The sequence below is a fragment of the Coregonus clupeaformis genome, chromosome 4 (assembly GCF_020615455.1).
Source record: "Coregonus clupeaformis isolate EN_2021a chromosome 4, ASM2061545v1, whole genome shotgun sequence".
Classification (NCBI taxonomy): domain Eukaryota; kingdom Metazoa; phylum Chordata; class Actinopteri; order Salmoniformes; family Salmonidae; genus Coregonus; species Coregonus clupeaformis.
This window is the reverse complement of record NC_059195.1, coordinates 7,592,764-7,613,134: the sequence shown is the minus strand read 5'-3', so window position 1 is coordinate 7,613,134 and position 20,371 is coordinate 7,592,764. Positions and strand designations below refer to the sequence as shown.

Sequence of the window (20,371 nt, the reverse complement as noted above, 5' to 3'; positions counted from 1 at the left end):
AGGGCGAGGGAGAGCTTTGTATGCGTCTCTGTGTGTGGAGTAAAGGTGGTCTAGAGTTTTTTTTCCTCTGGTTGCACATTTAACATGCTGGTAGAAATTAGGTAGAACGGATTTAAGTTTCCCTGCATTAAAGTCCCTGGCCACTAGGAGCGTTGCCTCTGGATGAGCGTTTTCCTGTTTAGTTATGGCCTTATACAGCTCATTGAGTGCAATCTTAATGCCAGCATTGGTTTGTGGTGGTAAATAGACAGCTATGAAAAATATAGTTGAAAACTCTTTTGGTAAATAGTGTGGTCTACAGCTTATCATAAGGTACTCTACCTCAGGCGAGCAAAACCTTGAGACTTCCTTAGTATTTGATTTTGTGCACCAGCTGTTGTTTACAAATATACACAGACAAGTGTCTTACCGGAGTCAGCCGTTCTATCCTGCCGATGTAGCGTATAGCCCGCCAGCTGTATGTTGTCCATGTCGTCGTTCAGCCACGACTCGGTGAAACATAAGATATTACAGTTTTTAATGTCCCGTTGGTAGGATAAGCATAATTGTAGGTCATCTAATTTATTTTCCAATGATTGAAGATTGGCTAATAGGATTGATGGAAGAGGCAGTTTACTCGCTTGCCGTTGGATCCTTACGAGGCACCCCGACTTACGTCCACGATATCTCTGTCTCTTTCTCCTGCGAATGACGGGGATTTGGACCTTGTCGGTTGTCTGTAGGATATCCTTCGCGGCCGCCTCGTTGAAGAAAAAATCTTCGTCCAATACGAGGTGAGTAATCGCTGTCCTGATATCCAGAAGCTAGGGTGGCAGGTAGCTTAGTGGTTAAGAGCGTTGTGCCAGTAACAGAAAGGTTTCTGGTTCTAATCCCCGAGCTGACTAGGTGAAAAATCTGTCGATGTGCCCTTGAGCAAGGCACTTAACCCTAATTGCTCCTGTAAGTCGCTCTGGATAAATGACCAAAAAAAAAAAAGGGAAAAAAAAAAGGTATTTTTGGTTATAAGAGACGATGGCAGAAACATTATGTACAGAATAAATTACAAATAACGCGAAAAAACACACATAATAGTACAATTGGTTAGAGGGCTGTAAAAAAAAAATGGTTGAATTGCTGCAAAGAAACCACTACTAAAGGACACCAATAAGAAGAAGAGACTTGCTTGGGCCAAGAAACACGAGCAATGGACATTAGACCGGTGGAAATCTGTCCTTTGGTCTGATGAGTCCAAATTTGAGATTTTTGGTTCCAACCGCAGTGTCTTTGTGAGACGCAGAGTAGGTGAACGGATGATCTCCGCATGTGTGATTCCCACCGTGAAGCATGGAGGAGGAGGTGTGATGGTGTGGAGGTGCTTTGCTGGTGACACTGTCTGTGATTTCATTTAGCCAGCATGGCTACCACAGCATTATGCAGCGATACGCCATCCCATCTGGTTTGGGCTTAGTTGGACTATCATTTGTTTTTCAACAGGACAATGACCCAACACACCTCCAGGTTGTGTAAGGGCTATTTTATCAAGAAGGAGAGTGATGGAGTGCTGCATCAGATGACCTGGCCTCCACAATCACCTGACCTCAACCCAATTGAGATGGTTTAGGATGAGTTGGACTACAGAGTGAAGGAAAAGCAGCCAGCAAGTGCTCAGCATATGTGGGAACTCCTTCAAGACGGTTGGAAAAGCATTCCAGGTGAAGCTGGTTGAGAGAATGCCTAGAGTGTGCAAAGCTGTCATCAAGGCAAAGGGTGGCTACTTTGAAGAATCTAAAATATAAAATATATTTGTTTAAAAAAATGTGGGTTACTACGTGATTCCATATGTGTTATTTCATAGTTGTGATGTCTTCACCATTACTTTACAATGTAGAAAATAGTACAAATGGAGAAAAAAAATAGAATGAGTAGGTGTGTCCAAACATTTGACTGGTACTGTATATCTCTCTTATTTTACGTTGTTATGAAAAATAGATATGAGAATGTCATACCTCTATTACTTTTTGCACATCCGGGCCCAAACTCTCATGGTTCAATGTTGGAGGTGAAACATATAGAAACATATTTCTGTATTTTGGAAAATATCAGGAAATCTTTTAATTTTGTTTGAATAAGGCCCTAAAGTGATGAACCAAGAGAAGAGGGTAACAGCATTGTTCATTTTGAATCTTTATAATGTTATTCCACTATTTTGTTCTTTCACAGGACCCATCAGTGGAACTCCAAGGCGATGAGAAGCATGGTAAGCAATCAATGTTATTTTTTGTTATTTTTTCTATAAAAACATTTTTTTTATTATTTTTTTTTATTTAACCAGGTAAACCAGTTGAGAACAAGTTCTCATTTACAACTGCGACCTGGCCAAGATAAAGCAAAGCAGTGCGATAAAAACAACAACACAGAGTTACATATGGGGTAAAACAAAACAAAGTCAAAAATACAACAGAAATACATATATATACAGTGTGTGCAAATGTAGCAAGTTATGGAGGTAAGGCAATAAATAGGCTATAGTGCAAAATAATTACAATTAGTATTAACACTGGAATGATAGATGTGCAAGAGATGATGTGCAAATAGAGATACTGGGGTACAAATGAGCAAAATAAATAACAATATAGGGATGAGGTAGTTGGGCGGGCTAATTTCAGATGGGCTGTGTACAGGTGCAGTGATCGGTAAGGTGCTCTGACAACTGATGCTTAAAGTTAGTGAGGGAGATAAGTGTCTCCAGCTTCAGAGATTTTTGCAGTTTGTTCCAGTCATTGGCAGCAGAGAACTGGAAGGAATGGCGGCCAAAGGAGGTGTTGGCTTTGGGGATGACCAGTGAGATATACCTGCTGGAGCGCATACTACGGGTGGGTGTTGCTATGGTGACCAATGAGCTAAGATAAGGCGGGGATTTGCCTAGCAGTGATTTATAGATGGCCTGGAGCCAGTGGGTTTGGCGACGAATATGTAGTGAGGACCAGCCAACAAGAGCGTACAGGTCACAGTGGTGGGTAGTATATGGGGCTTTGGAGACAAAACGGATGGCACTGTGATAGACTACATCCAATTTGCTGAGTAGAGTGTTGGAGGCTATTTTGTAAATGACATCGCCGAAGTCAAGGATCGGTAGGATAGTCAGTTTACGAGGGCATGTTTGGCAGCATGAGTGAAGGAGGCTTTGTTGCGAAATAGGAAACCGATTCTAGATTTAACTTTGGATTGGAGATTCTTGATGTGAGTCTGGAAGGAGAGTTTACAGTCTAACCAGACACCTAGATATTTGTAGTTGTCCACATACTCTAGGTCAGACCCGTCGAGAGTAGTGATTCTAGTCGGGTGGGCGGGTGCAAGCAGCGTTCGGTTGAAGAGCATGCATTTAGTTTTACTAGTGTTTAAGAGCAGTTGGAGGCTACTGAAGGAGTGTTGTATGGCATTGAAGCTCGTTTGGAGGTTTGTTAACACAGTGTCCAATGAAGGGCCAGATGTATACAAAATGGTGTCGTCTGCGTAGAGGTGGATCTGAGAGTCACCAGCAGCAAGAGCGACGTCATTGATATATACACAGAGAAAAGAGTCGGCCCAAGAACTTAATTACATCTTGGTTTATATCAATGGGACTGTAAATTACCAACACTTTAAAACTCCTGCACCTTGTTTATCCACAGGTGGGCTGGTGAAAAAAATCCTTGAAACCAAGAAAGACTTTGAAACATCACCATTATCTCCAAAGTCCAAAGACCAGGTAAGATGTCAATGGTGTCCTACAGATGTAGTGATCTTGATCTCCACTAGAGGGCAATGCAATGACGCCATAACGACTGTGCTCCAAGTTGTTGGCTCTCTCATTCGTCTCCTGTGATTCAATTCTAGACGTTTCCGTATCTCTCAATCAGCGTACAAACTGTTATTTCTGGAAATTCAGTACCTTAGGGATGTGGGGTTGCAAAACCGAAAGCATACAGTCTATTAGCTAAAGAAAGCATCTCGCAAATGGAGTGAAGAAGTGTAATTGCAAAAACCTATTGAAAATCTTGATCAGTTCAGTAGAGAAACAACAAAAACATAAAGTGAGTTGATTGCATCAGCGAGATGTCTCAACCCTTTGTGTACTAAGTTAATGTGGTCGTTTCACATTTTGTGTTTTGTAAGTGTTATTGGCTGAGAGTGTTGCGAAAAGGCATCTAAATTAGGCTTATGTAGCGTAATGTCACAACAACCAGTTTGAGAGAAAGTATATAGATGTATATTTTTTTCTCATCTGTCTAGTTCCCATGCCTAATGACAGAATTTGATAATTAATGGAAAATTAATTTGAATCAGCTGCACCGATTTTAAAGGCGAGTACAGGCTTAACTGAATGAACAACGGAGACAAAAATGCAAATATGAAAGTTTATTAAATAGTTTGAGAGATGGCCTTGTCTCCAATAGATGACCCCCATAGCCAGATGCTGGGATGGCAGGTAGCCCTATGCTGGGCAGCTGGCAACGAAACCCACCAGCTGGGAGAAAGAGGTTCCGATGACAGCCTTCAGCTGGTGGCGGTGGGGAGGTGGAGGGTCGGCGGTGAAACTTTGCCGTGAGAGAAACGAGGGGCAAGACATCATTTAAATACATCACAAGATGTATGCCCATTGGTGAAAAGAGAGCAAGGTGATTGTGCCCATAGCAGTGGCGGTCGGTGCCGTTTAAGATGAGGGCGGATTATATATTTTTTTATTGAGCATGGCCTTATTTCTATTACAGCATATTGGATCACTGTCATTCATATTCCATTCACCCAGCCTAATGTAGCATCGACAGATTTAGGCTACTACATGATACTGGAATTTTCCCTATACACATCATAAGGTTGCTACAACCTAGCCTATGAATGAAAGTTTTTAACGTAGGTGCACAGGTCGAGAGAAAAATTACAGTAATCAAGGTAACAGTGACATTCAGTACCGCCTTACACACTCTTGCCTGCATCTAGCTGATCTAGGGTGTAATCATTAGTCCAACAGTTGCAAATTAGAGTTTCTGTTGGACAAATTCAGGTTTGTTTATCCCTGTTTGGTTCCGTTTTCTTCCATTTTAAGAAACGTTTATCAATAGAATCGTCTCAGAATGAATACACCCCTGATCACACGCAAACACAGCTCACTTTCATAGCAGCCACATATAAAAAAAACTTTCCAAGCCAAACCTTCATATCATAACCGCGACACACAGCCTACATCGTTGTCAACATAGCTACTAGAACTAATGCGTTAGTAAGCCAGCATGCAGTACAGTCAGCAAGCAGTTTAGCAGTTACACTGGCGGGCCACAGTGGTAATACAATTATAAAACCAAAAGCTTACCTTGACTTGGAAGAGTTTGTATTTTACATTGTTTTATTGTACCCTTATTTTACCAGGTAAGTTGACTGAGAACACATTCTCATTTACATCAACGACCTGGGTAATAGTTACAGGGGAGAGGATGGGGGATGAATGAGACAATTTGAAGCTATAGCCAGCTAGCTGACATAGCATTCCTCTCTGTTTTGAACCGGGTATTTGAGTAGGCTAAACTAGCTAGCTAAGTGAAAGTGTACAAAATATATAGCTAGCTCTCTCTCCCTCTCTTGCTTCTCCTTCATTTTAAATTAAATTAATCTGTTCAAAACTGTTCAATTGTTGTCTTGCACTCTCTTTGAGTCAACTACTCACCACATGTTATGCACTGCAGTGCTAGCTAGCTGTAGCTTATGCTTTCAGTAATAGATTCATTCTCTGATCATTTGATTGGGTGGACAACATGTCAGTTAATGCTGCACGAGCTCTGATCGGTTGGAGGACGTCCTCCGGAAGTTGTCATAATTACTGTTTAAATCTATGGAAGGGGGTGAGAACCATGAGCCTCCTAGGTTTTGTATTGAAGTCAATGTAGCCAGCGGAGGACGGAATCTAGCTGTCCTCCAGCTACACCATGGTGCCACCGTCCTTTGTTTTTACACTGCTGCTACTCGCTGTTTGTTATCTATGCATAGTCACTTTACCCCTACCTACATGTACAAATTACCTTGACTAACCTGTACCCCGCACATTGACTCGGTACCTGTACCCCCTGTATATAGCCTCGTAATTGTTATTATATTGTGTTACTTTGTATACCATTTTTGACTCTAGTTTATTTAGTAAATATTTTCTTAACTCTATTTCTTGAACTGCATTGTTGGTTAAGGGCTTGTAAGTAAGCATTTCACGGTAAGGTCTAAACCTGTTGTATTCGGTGACAAATAAAATGTGATTTGATTTTACAGAGTGCTGGTGGGGCTACTGTAGACCTTCATTGCAAAACAATGTGTTTTAATCAATTATTTGGTGACGTGAATATATTTTGTATAGTTTTATCTAAAAAGGATAACTTTTCTAATGTAAAAAAAAAAAGAAAAAAGGAAATTCACTGATGAGGATGGACCTCCCCTTCCATCTCGGAGGAGCCTCCACTGGCCCTAGGTTATTTAGCAAGCATGGTGAAGTTGCATTATTTAGCTGTGCTCATTGGCTATAGGGTAATAGGTGACTGACATTCTGCACGTGGCTAATTGATAGTAAAGGAGGAGGATTGACATGGCGCTGTGCTGTTGATGAGAAGATTTGTACACATCACAGATGGAAATTCCCGCTGTGCCCATGATAAAGGATGCAATGTGAATTATGTTGTAGGCCAAAGATAAGCATTCAGACCAGCCTTACTGATTGAACTTATGTTAAAGGAGTGGTTTACTATTTCTGAAGTAAATCTCTGTTTTTGATGTAAATGGCATGTTATAGAAGGGTGCAGATACTTTTTTTGTTTTTGAGAAACTTACCCCAGCTGCGATAGATTTCGTCATTGATTGTCGTGCACTGTGGAGGCGACCAAAAGACATGAATAAAAGCTAAAAAAAAACACCCAAATACAGTGGGGTCCGAAATTGACACCCTTGATAAAGATGAGCAAAAATGACTTTATAAAATACATTTTAAAAATACTGAGCTATATTGTATGCTATTTTTTGTTGTTGTTGAAATTATATTATTTTATACAATTGTATTTTATACAATACAATTGCTCAGAGAAAATCGAGCTCTTTGGTCACGCACAGCTATCGTGGGATTGGTGTGGAAATACCCTCCTGTAGCTCAGTTGGTAGAGCATGGCACTTGCAACGCCAGGGTTGTGGGTTCGATTCCCACGGGGGGCCAGTATGAAAAATGTATGCACTCACTAACTGTAAGTCGCTCTAGAAAAGAGTGTCTGCTAAATGACTAAAATGTAAAATGAAATGAGAATGCATGAGCAGAAAATAACCCCTTACCTACTGTAAAATATGGTGGTGGATCTTTAATCTTATGGGGCTATTTTGCTTCCATTGGTCCTGGGGCCCTTGTTAAGGTCAACGGCATCATGAACTTTACCAAGTACCAGGATATTTTAGCCAAAAACCTGGTTGCCTCTGCCAGGAGGCTGAAACTTGTCCGCTAGTGGATCTTCCAGCAAGACAATAACCCCAAGCACACATAACAATCCACAAAGAAATTGTTAATTGGCCACAAAATCCCAAATTTTGCAATGCCCATCTCAGTCTCTGGACTTGAAAACCATTGAAAACCTGTGGTTTGAATTGAAGAGGGCAGTCCATAAGGGCAAGTGAAGGATATCAAGGATCTGGAAGGATTATGTATGGGGGAATGGTCAAATATGCCTTCCAATGTGTTCTCCAACTCATAAAACATTTTAGAAAAAGTCTCAGTGCCGTTATACTCGTAAGGTGAGGTATTGAAAACAGGGGTGTCCAATAATTTGAGAAATAAATATATTACTTGTTAAAATATCTTTCTCTGAGCAATTGTATTAGTATAAAATAATATATATTTTAAAAATTGAGCATACAATATACACTGAGTGTACAAAACATTAGGAACAACTTCCTAATATTGAGTTGCACCCGCTTTTGCTCTCACAACAGCCTCAATTCGTCGGGGTATGGAATACAAGCTGTCGAGCGTTCCAGGGATGCTGGCCCATGTTGACTCAAATGTTTCCCACAGTTGGTTGGATGTCCTTTGGGTGGTGGACCATTCTTAATACACACGGGAAACTGTTGAAAGTGAAAAACCCAGCAGCGTTGCAGTTCTTGATACACTCAAACCACTGCGCCTGGCACCTACAACCATACCCGGTTCAAAGGCACTTTAAATCTTTTGTCTTGCCCATTCACCCTCTGAATGGCACACACACACAATCCATGTCTCAATTATCTTAATGCTTAAAAATCCATCTTTAACCTGTCTTCTCCCCTTCATCTACACCAGTGGACACCAACCAGTCGATCTCCAAGGCATTCCTAGTTGATCACCAAACATTTCTGGGAAAAAAAACGGATAAAGCTTTGCGTTCCTATTTTTTAAAATTTGTTTCACACTGTTGGTGGTAGGTGCATATGATTCAGTAGCCCTAGCGCCGGGAAGGCAAAGTGTTCCCATTTTAAACCTTTTCATGTGTCTGAAGGTAGAACTCCACCTACCCGGCAGGCCCAGAGAGCAAATCAAGTGCACCTATAGGCCTACCGCTAGCCAATCAGATAGCTCAGATCACCGTGTCTGCACAGTTTTCTCGAGCCATAGACTGTAAAAAGAAGCCTTGAATCAGCAAAGTTGATACTGTGAGATTTCAAAACTTTTAAAACCATGACTAGAGAGAGACTCAACATTTACAGCAAAGAGCTGCGGTTCATGTTTATGTTATTCAGCACTGTCAACACTTTTATAAAGACATAAAATGCGCGTTCTCGCTACTTCCACTCAACCTACAACCAGCACTGCAGCTGCAATGTAGCAAAGTGTTCCGATAAGCTTACGTTGTTATTATTAGCGGCTTGGGTCTTTTTTTTAAATTGAGGAATATTTCACTTTCTCTGGTCATAGGAGTAACAACATGAATTGGTGCATGAGACAGAAATAATGCAGTGCGGGACTGTGTCCCCTTTTCTCTCGGAGGGAGAGTGGCGGGACGGTGAGTTGGGTGAGAGGCAGCATCGCCGCAGCTCCCTCCCTCCCCTCAGACTGACTATCAGATGCAGGCCATCAGTCCCCCCCCCAAAAAAAAAGCTAGATATGCTCACTCAACTGTGCCTCACAACAAATACAACAAATTATCTATTACCAGTGGGATCATATACAGTACCTATATTTTTTAAATATTATTTCAAAATGATCTGTGAATAACAATATTGGCAGGGAATAGCCGGTGATAATGTTTTGGGCCTATAGCCTACAGCACATACCTCATTGCTACAGAACTGTTTTTAATTGGGTAATGTTGCATAGGCTTATGTTTTTTAAGTCATGTTTTTAAAAATTAAATTAAAAAAAGGTAGATCTCGGCTTGCATTTTGATTCAGAAAATTATCTTGACGCAGAAAAGGTTGGTGACCACTGATTGAAGTGGATTTAATTAGTGACATTAATAAGGGATCATAGCTTTCACATGTATTCACCTGGTCAGTGCATGTCATGGAAAGAGCAGGTGTTCCTATTGTTTTGTACATTCAGTGTAGCTCAGTATTTTAATTATTTAATACAGTAATCTTTTTCAAGGGTGTCCAATAATGTCAGATCCCACCATATGTCCTTTTAGAAACAGACCACCTCTCAGTATAGTGATGTAGGTCTTTAGATGTTGTACACATGAAATTGTGTCATTCCGAACTTTATCTGCAACGTTATGTTCCATTTTGTGCGATTCTAGAGATTTCTTCTACCAGCTGTGCTGCGCAGGCTACACGGAGAAGCAGCACAGCTGGTGGAGGGGGAAGTTGCTTGAGTCGCACAAAATGGAATATCCCGTTGCGGATAAAGTTCGGAATGACACAATTTCATGTGTACAACATCTAAAGACCTACATCGCTATACTGAGAGCGTGTCTGTTTCTAAAATAACATATTTGGGTGTTTTTGGAGCTTTTGGTCGCCCCCACAGTGCACAACGAGCAATGAGGAAATATATTGCGGCTGTGGTAAGTTTCTCAAAAACAAGTGAAATCACAAAGTGTCTGCACCCTTCTATAACATACCATTTACGTACTTCTTTGATTTCCTTCAGAAATAGTAAACTACTCCTTTAACTACATTACATGCCCATTGTGGTGTAATTAAGAGTCTTCCTTAGAAATAAATCCTCCTTTTGGGGGCATGCTGCATCCCACTACCTTGGCCTCCTGCCCTACCTCTCCCTGTGCTTCAACCATAAACTGTTGTCTCCACATTTCATAGTTGATAGGCTTTTCATTACTCTAAACATGACTTCCAGTCTGACGTAACGTCATTATTGCTGCCCCTCATCTGTTCCCCCGAGCGTGTTTATTGGCCAAAGAGAGTTTTCACAGTCAATATTTGGATAGTGAATCGGTGTGAAGGCCTCTTGTCCATGCTCCAGCAATGTGGGTTGTACGAAGCGGCCTGTTTTGGGTGGTCCTTTCTGCCCAAGCGTGCTGCTTCCTCCGCTCCCTGCCCAGCTGACCACCCGACTCTGATGGATGCTGTGTTTTCGCCCGTCGCTCATGCAGAAAGGCCCTGTCTACCGTCTACTCCCCCCTTTCCCAACCCCAGGCCTCATCCATCCCTCTTCTCCAACAAGGTCGTCTGTCCCAGGCCAGCTGCTGATGAGCGGGAAACGGGAAGAACGAGTGCTCCGATCTCCATGGCGCGCGCCAGGCTCCGTCCGGCGTTCCACTCCGACACGGGTTTAGCTCATAGAGACTCAACAGCAGACAGAGCAGATGGAGCCGCCCATTCCTAGCTGGCCTTCGGACAACCCCCCCCCGGGTTGTCCGGTGCAACCTGAGCACAGCCCACAGGGTTATCCTAATTGCAGCCTCATCAGTTTTTGGGATTCCAGGCCCCTTATTATAGGGCATCTAATGGAGGGCTGTGAGTTGCTGGGGCGCACTGCAGTCCGAATGGAAGGTATGTCTACTCTTACGGGCTACGCTATGCACTACCTAACCCCCCCCCCTCGACATTGCTGGCCTTGCCTCGTCAGCTGTATAAAAGGACTATAATGGTTTCCTTCCTGACATGAAAGGGTTGAGAGTCAGTGTAATAGAGTAGTTGCTCTCTTGTAATCACGGCGGAACATGGAGGGTTAAAAAATGTAAATATTGAGCTTCCCCCATCCCCCGGTGTGACAGGTCTGAAATTACAGCGGGCCATGATTAATTCTTAAATGCTGACGTTTATCAAACACCCTGATCAGGAATGACTTTCTTACTCTTTGATTTAGGATTACCCTAACTTGGTCCCATTTATGAATTTTAGGGAAATAGGACCTTCATTCTTTCCATGTCATAACTTCTCTATATATGTTTTTTTTTCCCGTCTCCCTGAATCAGTTTTGCTATTGTTAATGCCAATGCTTTTTCAGAAAATGGCTGAACTGCTGTAAATAAAAGGGCTTTTGGAGTAGTTAAAGCACTTGTATTTTGCCATATCCCGCCACACAAAGTGCACCATAGAAGAATTTGCTCTATATTTATGGGGACGACCTTCCCTATGACCTTGCAGAACACTTGTATATTATTCTAGGATACTTCTCGGAGGCCGTCTTTTTATTTAGACAGACTCAGGCCCTCGTAGCAGCTGCGTTTTCATAAGATTGTTTTTGTACCCTCTCCCTTTTCTTACCCCATCAAATTAGCCTTGATGAAGGTTTGCAATGTATAAATAAACGTGGCACACAAATGGATGACTGTTGAGTGAGAGTCACGGAGGAGAAATGCCAGAATACTCTACAGAAATGGCAGGAAAATAAATACTCCTCTCCCCACCAGGCCTGTGTCTTTGTAAACATTCACCTTTTTTTGTGGAAACGTAAGGAAATGAACCGGCTGAATTCCATTAGCCATATTGCCTTTGCAAGTGCAGCATTTTGAGATTCAACTGGAATGGGAAAATGTTTCTGAGAAATACCTTTCAGAGTCTCGGAGATTGGACTCCAATGCAGACCATGTCGTTGCAGGTGTTATTTTTCTCAAGTCGCTTCGATCACGTCAAACGATTCCAACCCCATAACCTTAAAAACTTGAGGTCTTATCAGCTTCAACCTTTGTGATGTAGCCTACATAATTTAATCAAGTCCTTTTCTCTGTCCACAGACTTTTCTAGTGGGAGGTGAGGTTCCCCCTTGTACTCCTGGGTCCAGGGCGGGGAGCTCAGCTGTGGCCTCTTAGGGGGATATACACTGACCCTAACATCCTGTAACCCCCCTTGCCCTTAGCCTCACTCTTCACCTCACTGACTCCTAGCTATTTTTATGATCTGGCTGGACATTTGGACGATGTCTTCTTTACCCGAAAAAGAGGAAACCCCTGAACAACACTGGACTTATCGTCATGGTGTAATACCTAGCTTTTTGTCCCACCTCTGACACCCTCTCTGGGGACACATTTCAGGACCCTTGGCTATCCTACCATGTCTCCAAATTAGAGCCAGTAGCCAGGAGGTGGTTGGGTCTCAAACAGTGGTGTAGTGTTGTTTTTTTAGGTACCTGAGCGCAAGTTGGTACCGACATTGTATAATATCATTTTTTAATATACTTACAATGCAACATTCTAATTAGGCATACATTATTATAAATTAGGCCATCATCACTGTCAATTGTGAATGATCATTCTTCATGTTTTATGGGGGAAACGTCCATGCTGCATCTGCATGTCAATCATTTTATCACAATCAGTTTCATGAGATTATGCATTTCGATCTTCTTGAATAATGTAAGTAGCCTAACAACTGTTCAAATAAAATGTTCGAGCAGATGGAGTTAAAAAGCTACGCAGCCACCTGTGTTTTGTTTCAATCAAAGCATATTTAGTTCTCGCTGCATGAGAAGAAAAAAAATCTACATTTCAGAACAATCATCCTAAATTGTCATAAGGAATTATGTGGTGTTTTTGGGCTAACAGTAGCCTAACATCTATGCTATTATTTTCGGTTTATGTAGAATACTAATTAATCATTAAGTGATATTGTGAGACATATTGATTCAACTTTCATCTAAACTTGATTAAACAAGCACCATTCTGAGAAGTGGCGGAGCGACGTTCCTCTGCACACCGGCAGCACTACACCCCTGGTCTTAAAAGTCCACAATGAGGTCTCTCCTTTTCGCCTCCTTTTCTTTGCCTGTGCTGATCTAAACTCAAGAGAATGGGTTGAAAGCAATATCGCAAGCCCAAGAGAGCCAGGAAACTTGTTCATTTTTTAAATAAAAGTGGGGGTGAAGGAAATAATACAAGACGAGGAAATCCAGTTGAGACTACTGAGACCCATGGTAGTACTCAGAAAATCGGAGGAAACATGCGTTCACCTGACCACGGTCACTGGAAATGTAATTTGTCATAATACACCATAAGTATGTCATGCCACTCGTTGTTAGACCGTTGTTGTGTGCAGTTTATACATTTGTCGCCTGATAATTGAGGTTGATGAAGTGGCTAATTACATCATAATGAAAGCTGATACTCCGCCCTGAAACGGTCCAGCAGTGGCTAAGTTAATGTTTATTTAATTAATGACGCCCAAGAGGTTGGTAGGTCTCTAACAGGTTTCACGCATGCAACCCATTCTTCTTGTCAAAAGCCTTACTTTGAAGACTGTTATTCTCCAACCCCGTCTCACCAGCTCCTTATTACCCCTCCATAAATCATGTGCTTTGCATGCATTTTCTCATTAAGCAAATTATGCATGAGAGGGTTCGGATGAATTCCACATTGTAGCTTAGCAGCCTGCACTGCAGCCAGGCCAGCAGGTCTGTGTGGAGTTTTGATCTAAAGCCCCGGCATGAGACTAGAGGCCCATCAAACCCAGTTTCCACAAGACGTAACAATAAAACATTCTGGCACTTGCAAAAGTTCAGATTTGGATTGATATACTCAGCAACACATTGTTTACAATGTGAAACCAGAGGGGACTGAGTAGTTACTTTTCCTTACACTTTCTTGTGCAAGGAAAAGCAAGATTGCAATACATGACATATCCCTGACAACCCCTTACCTGTATGGATTGACTAGGGGCTCCTTGTAAAAACCAGGAGAGACCGATAGAAAGGGAATTGATGCGCAACGCTCCAAGGTCTCTGCTGGGAGCCACCTGTTCCGAGGAAGGGTCGCCGGCTCTGGTCTCCAGGGCCAACGGGGCTGGATGAGCTAATGGGAAAACCTGCCCCCCCCAAAAAAAAGAAAGATAATATTGTTCTTGGGTCGGGGTGAAAAATAGAAAAGGCAGCGCGCTGAGCCCAACTAGACGCCCCTATAAAGGGTTGATTTATGCTCGCCTGTACAGAGTGCACCAAGCAGACCAGGGACTAGTTTTCGTTTTGTTCTATTTTCCTGAATTTCCGAGTGGGTGAGGCTGTGCAAGAGGACAGTAAACAGAGCGTAGCCCGGCTGGGCTTCCGCGGTTCTCCACCACGGCCGGCGGGCCGAATGAGCCGTGGCCTGTTTGTGTAGCCGCCGTGTTCATGGGGCCGAGGGGAAAGCCACCCACATTGCGGACGACCATTAGACATTTCAATCCTCGCACACTTTGCAAACCACAAAGGGGGGATGGGGATGGGGCTGTCAGACATTTTTGCTGGTTTCCTAGAGGAAAGGCAGCAGCGTTGAAGTTTGAAGTGTTTTTTGTATTGTTAAATTCTATGTAGTTTAGTGTGTTTCTAAGCTGTAATTATTGCGTTAGCTCGTAATAGCATTCAACGTGAAGTTTTGCTAACCTACCCGGCCTAACACCCAGTCTACATGACAGTTGGTCTGTTTTGAAGGGGAAGTTGTTGGGGAGTTTACGCTGTCATGTAGCGGGAGTGGGATTTCACCGGCCCTGTAAAAGCAGGTGTTTCCATCTGGAGGCCAGAATGACACAAATTGGCCCAAGAGTTAAACTTGAAAGGGCGATAAGTGTAGTAGTTGTTACTGAATACTGTAGTAAAATAACTTCACTGCCACAGCCTGTTACTAAAATAAACAAGGGTTTAAGTCCACAGGCGTGTGGGTGGGTGCCGTCTAGTGTGTGTGTGCGCGTCTGCAGTCCCACACACACACCGGCCTGCAGACCCAGCTGAGTAAACATCCCTGGCCTTCACTGTGCCAAGGGGAGGCCCTCCTCCCCTCCTAACCTGAGGCTGAGGGCTGTGGGGTGGCTGGTTCATAGCAGAGCAGGACCCCCCAACCACATACTATACAGAGGAGGCCTTCAACCAGTCCCCCCACATTAGCCAGCACAATTCAGCCACGCGTTTGATCCTTATATACACAGCCTAGGTTTGTATAATTCCTGCCTAACATTTTTTTGCCTTGAAATCCTAAACCACTAAATGCAGCCCTGAGCCTGGCTCCGTGCATTTTATACTTTTTGCTGGCCAGTGTAAAATTCCTTAATGTTTATGATTCGGTTGAAGTAGCCTCTCTGGTAGAGTTGAGAGCAGTGTGTGTGCGCATGTGCGTGCACTTTTGCAGGTGTGCAGCAGTGGCAAAGAGGTAGAGAATTCATTATGGACATCCAAAAGGTATGAAGAGTTGCTTTGCAGCCCATAATTGTATCACTATGAATTGCCTTTTCTGGGACAATAAAGGCTTGCTTAACTTGGCCTCAGAAACACTGGGAAACATCAAGCAGTAGCAGGGTTTTCTCTCATTCCACGGCCACCCTACATACTTCAGAGTCCAAGATCATCATCAATCTCTCTTTGGTTCTCTCCATCCCTCCAGCCATCCTTCTCCCAATCTCTCATGGATGTGAATTTTCCAGAATTATTCAAGAATTCCTGCTTATCGAACACTACTCCATTCACATATAATTGAAACTGTCCTATCCCTAGCCAAAATCCAGATTATCCAGATTTTCTATGAATACAGGAATAATTCGATATTAAACTGATTGTGGTAGTAGGCAGATTATGCAATTGTCATGTAAACACATTACTCTGCTTATCTTAATCGGTGTAAAGTCAAATTAAAACACCTGGTTTTCTGAGCAATCGTTGAAATTGTTAGAACATGTAAACACCTTAATCGGCGTTCCAGCTGTGTATTTGATCTGCGCATGTGCCAGCACCGGTAGTTCAAGCCTCCCTCTTTAGCGAGAGTGAAGTGAGTTCGGAAAAACTAATGAATGTATGCGTCTTAGAAATCTACTGAACAAAAATATATATGCAACATGCAACAATTTCAAAGATTACAGTTCATATGAGTATATCAGTCAATTGAAAGACTCATTAGGCCATAATCTATGGATTTCACATGACTGGGAATACAGATATGCATCTGTTGGTCACAGATACCTTTAAAAAAAAATGTGGCCTCACAATGGGCCTCAGGATCTAGTGACGGTATTTTTGTGCATTCAAATTGCCATCGATAAAATGCAATTGTGTTCGTTGTCCGTAGCTTATGCCTGTCCATACCATAACCCGACCGCCACCATGGGGCACTCGTTCACAATGTTGACATCAGTAAACCGCTCGCCCATGCCGACGCCATACACATGGTCTGCGGTTGCCAAATTCTCTAAAATGACGTTGGTAGAGAACTTAACATTCAATTCTCTGGCAACAGCTCTGGTGGACATTCCTGCAGTCAGCATGCCAATTGCACGCTCCCTTAAAACTTGAGACTTCTGTGGCATTGTGTTGTGTGACAAAACTGCACATTTTAGAGTGGCCTTTTATTGTCCCCAGCACAAGGTGCACCTGTGTAGTGATCATGCTGTTAAATCAGTTTCTTGACGTGCCACACCTGTCAGGTTGATGGATTATCTTGGCAAAGGAAATATGCTCACTAACAGGGATGTAAACACATTTTGTGCACGTAACTTGAGAGAAATAAGCTTTTTTGTGCGTATGGAACATTTCTTTGATATTTTATTTCACTTTATGAAACATGGGACCAACACTTTAATGTTGCATTTATATTATTTAAAAATAACATGGGCGCTGTGGTAGAACATTTATTTTGATTGGCGAGTTTCTGCATTTATCAGAGTGCCATCAGGTAGCCTTATTTCATATGTGTCCATGTAAACAGGATTATTAGGGAAATCGTTCTTCTTGCAAAGCATGTAAACTTTTGAATCTAACTATTATATTAATCTATCCACAATAATAACATTATTGTGTGCATGTAACCATACTCTATGTTGTAGTAATAATCTCTGTTGGCTTTTCTCCTCCTCCATCACTCCATCCATCCCTCCTCCGCTCCATCCATCACTCCTTCTCTCCATCCATCCCTCCTTCCCTTCATCCCTCTCTCCAGACACAGAGCCTGGTGTCAGAAGCGGCCAGGAAGAAGGAGAGGGACCTGGTGTCCAGGGAGATCGAACGCCTACGCACGTCCATCCAGACGGTGTGCCGCAGCGCCCTGCCCCTGGGCAAGATCATGGACTACATCCAGGAGGACATGGATGCCATGCAGAACGAGCTACACACCTGGAGGAGGGAGAACAAGGAGCATGCACAGGCCCTGCTGCAGGAACAGAGGTTAGAGGGCTACACACACACACACACATAGACACATACATACAAACATACACACACTTTACACACTTTAGTCTGGAGGAGGGAGAAAAAGGGGCATGCACAGGCCCTGCTGCAGCAACAGATGTAGAAAACCACCAACACACACTCACACATTCACCCACACACACACACGAAGGACTTGGCGGATATCACATGTTGAGGTGTGTGTCATTTCCAGAGTGACAGACAGCGCGGTGGAGCCTCTGAAGGCCGAGCTAGCCGAGCTGGAGCAACTGATCAAGGAGCAGCAGGACAAGATCTGCGCCGTCAAGTCCAACGTCCTGAAGAATGAGGATAAGATCCAGAAGATGGTGACCAGCATCAACTTCTCTTCGCGAACATGAGGGGGAGCCAAGGTCCAAATAAAGGGGTTCGCTCCCTTAAAAAAGCACTAAATGTTCTGGTGAGCCTGGGTTCTTACTTAGTCTGGTAACATCCGAAATGATAGAGGAGGCCTCAACTGCACCTTCATTCGTTGTAGCTCAGTTGGTAGAGCATGGCACTTGCAACGCCAGGGTTGTGGGTTCGTTTCCCACGGTGGGCCAGTATGAAAATGTATGCACTCACTAACTGTAAGTCGCTCTGGATAAGAGAGTCTGCTAAATGACTCAAATGTAAAAATGTAAACTGCGCGCGTGCCCGCACCTCCTCCGGGACTGCAGCGCAGAAGAAATGCCATGCCATGCAGAGACGCAAGAGATTGAACTTCACTGAGTTTGCCACATTAGTTTGCACTAAATACTGTATATAGATCAACGTTTTTTCTATGATCGAATCAACATTATATCAGCCCCTTTTCAATGCAACAAACGAAAACAAATCTAATGTTGCAAGATTGAGTCTGTTATTTTGTTGTAGGCAGAGCCAGAGTGCAACAGAGTAGAATTATATTGGCGGGGGTAGCCCACTGGTGGTCTTTCAATCACCCGCGAGTTAATGCGCTTTTCAGATGTGCACATTTGTTGATATTCTTTGCTAGTTAGCGAGTTATTAGCCCAATTATAGATAAGTATAGGTCAGCAATGGGTTGTTGCTGCATCCTACAAGAGCACAAAACGTGTAGGCTACATTTTATGGAACGCCGTTTGGGTCTTTGAGTGTCAAAAAAGATACACGTCAAATAACACTATTTGATGCTTCAAATAACACTATTTGACGCATCAAAAAAGTTTGTTGACCAATCAAGACCTGAATATGACTGCACGTCACAACAATTTAACACGTTCATACATTTTACGTAGATATTACACATTGATTACACTCACTCGTATTTCATATGTCAGAACGATTCATCGATACGTATGCTCTGAAGCTGGTAAAGTTTTGTCTCCGCGCAACTGCCCTTCCCGAAGCTCTGGACAGTTATGTTCATAAAAAAAGGTAGCTAGCTGATGGATGCAAACAATGTTCTTCCCCAAAAACATAGCAAAACGACATAATCTGTTTCAGTAGCTATAGTGATGCAAATGAATACAAATAGTGGAATTATGCCATGGATCATGCTAAACGAGGTTTGAATGTTGTTTATATAAATTCAACAAAAGAAAATAAGTTGTTAATTTGCCAAAAATCTGTTGAAATCACACTGGATGTATTAGACTTCAGAATTGCATTGGGGGCATACTTATTTTACTGTACAGCCTTACTTATGGATTGTGGATCAATGACATGTGTGTCTGTTTGTAGAACATTAGCGTCGTACAGTGAGGGAAAAAAGTATTTGATCCCCTGCTGATTTTGTACGTTTGCCCACTGACAATGATCAGTCTATAATTTTAATGGTAGGTTTATTTGAACAGTGAGAGACAGAATAACAACAACAAAATCCAGAAAAACGCATGTAAAAAATGTTAGAAATTGATTTGCATTTTAATGAGGGAAATAAGTATTTGACCCCTCTGCAAAACATGACTTAGTACTTGGTGGCAAAACCCTTGTTGGCAATCACAGAGGTCAGACGTTTCTTGTAGTTGGCCACCAGGTTTGCACACATCTCAGGAGGGATTTTGTTCCACTACTCTTTGCAGATCTTCTCCAAGTCAATACGGTTTCGAGGCTGACTTTTGGCAACTCAAACCTTCAGCTCCCCCCACAGATTTTCTATGGGATTAAGGTCTGGAGACTGGCTAGGCCACTCCAGGACCTTAATGTGCTTCTTCTTGAGCCACTCCTTTGTTGCCTTGGCCGTGTGTTTTGGGTCATTGTCATGCTGGAATACCCATCCACGACCCATTTTCAATGCCCTGGCTGAGGGAAGGAGGTTCTCACCCAAGATTTGACGGTACATGGCTCCGTCCATCGTCCCTTTGATGCGGTGAAGTTGTCCTGTCCCCTTAGCAGAAAAACACCCCCAAAGCATAATGTTTCCACCTCCATGTTTGACGGTGGGGATGGTGTTCTTGGGGTCATAGGCAGTATTCCTCCTCCTCCAAACACGGCGAGTTGAGTTGATGCCAAAGAGCTCCATTTTGGTCTCATCTGACCACAACACTTTCACCTAGTTCTCCTCTGAATCATTCAGATATTCATTGGCAAACTTCAGACGGCCCTGTATATGTGCTTTCTTGAGCAGGGGGACCTTGCGGGCGCTGCAGGATTTCAGTCCTTCACGGCGTAGTGTGTTGCCAATTGTTTTCTTGGTGACTATGGTCCCAGCTTCCTTGAGATCATTGACAAGATCCTCCTGTGTAGTTCTGGGCTGATTCCTCACCGTTCTCATGATCATTGCAACTCCACGAGGTGAGATCTTGCATGGAGCCCCAGGCCGAGGGAGATTGACAGTTATTTTGTGTTTCTTCCATTTGCGAA

General features: G+C 42.9%; 1 protein-coding gene across 2 annotated transcripts in view; it reads left to right on the top strand.

The window, feature by feature from the left end:
* traf3ip1 (TNF receptor-associated factor 3 interacting protein 1) overlaps positions 1 to 17,959 on the top strand; it is a 64,041-nt gene extending 46,082 nt beyond the window's left edge. For both annotated transcript variants that reach the window (XM_041862687.1, XM_041862679.1), the window contains 4 exons: positions 2,200 to 2,236; positions 3,651 to 3,727; positions 17,301 to 17,524; positions 17,742 to 17,959. In XM_041862687.1, coding sequence (XP_041718621.1) covers positions 2,200 to 2,236; positions 3,651 to 3,727; positions 17,301 to 17,524; positions 17,742 to 17,907 — 504 coding nt within the window. In that variant the 3' untranslated portion in view covers positions 17,908 to 17,959. The remainder of the gene's footprint in view (positions 1 to 2,199; positions 2,237 to 3,650; positions 3,728 to 17,300; positions 17,525 to 17,741) is intronic.
* The last annotated feature ends 2,412 nt before the right edge of the window (positions 17,960 to 20,371 follow it).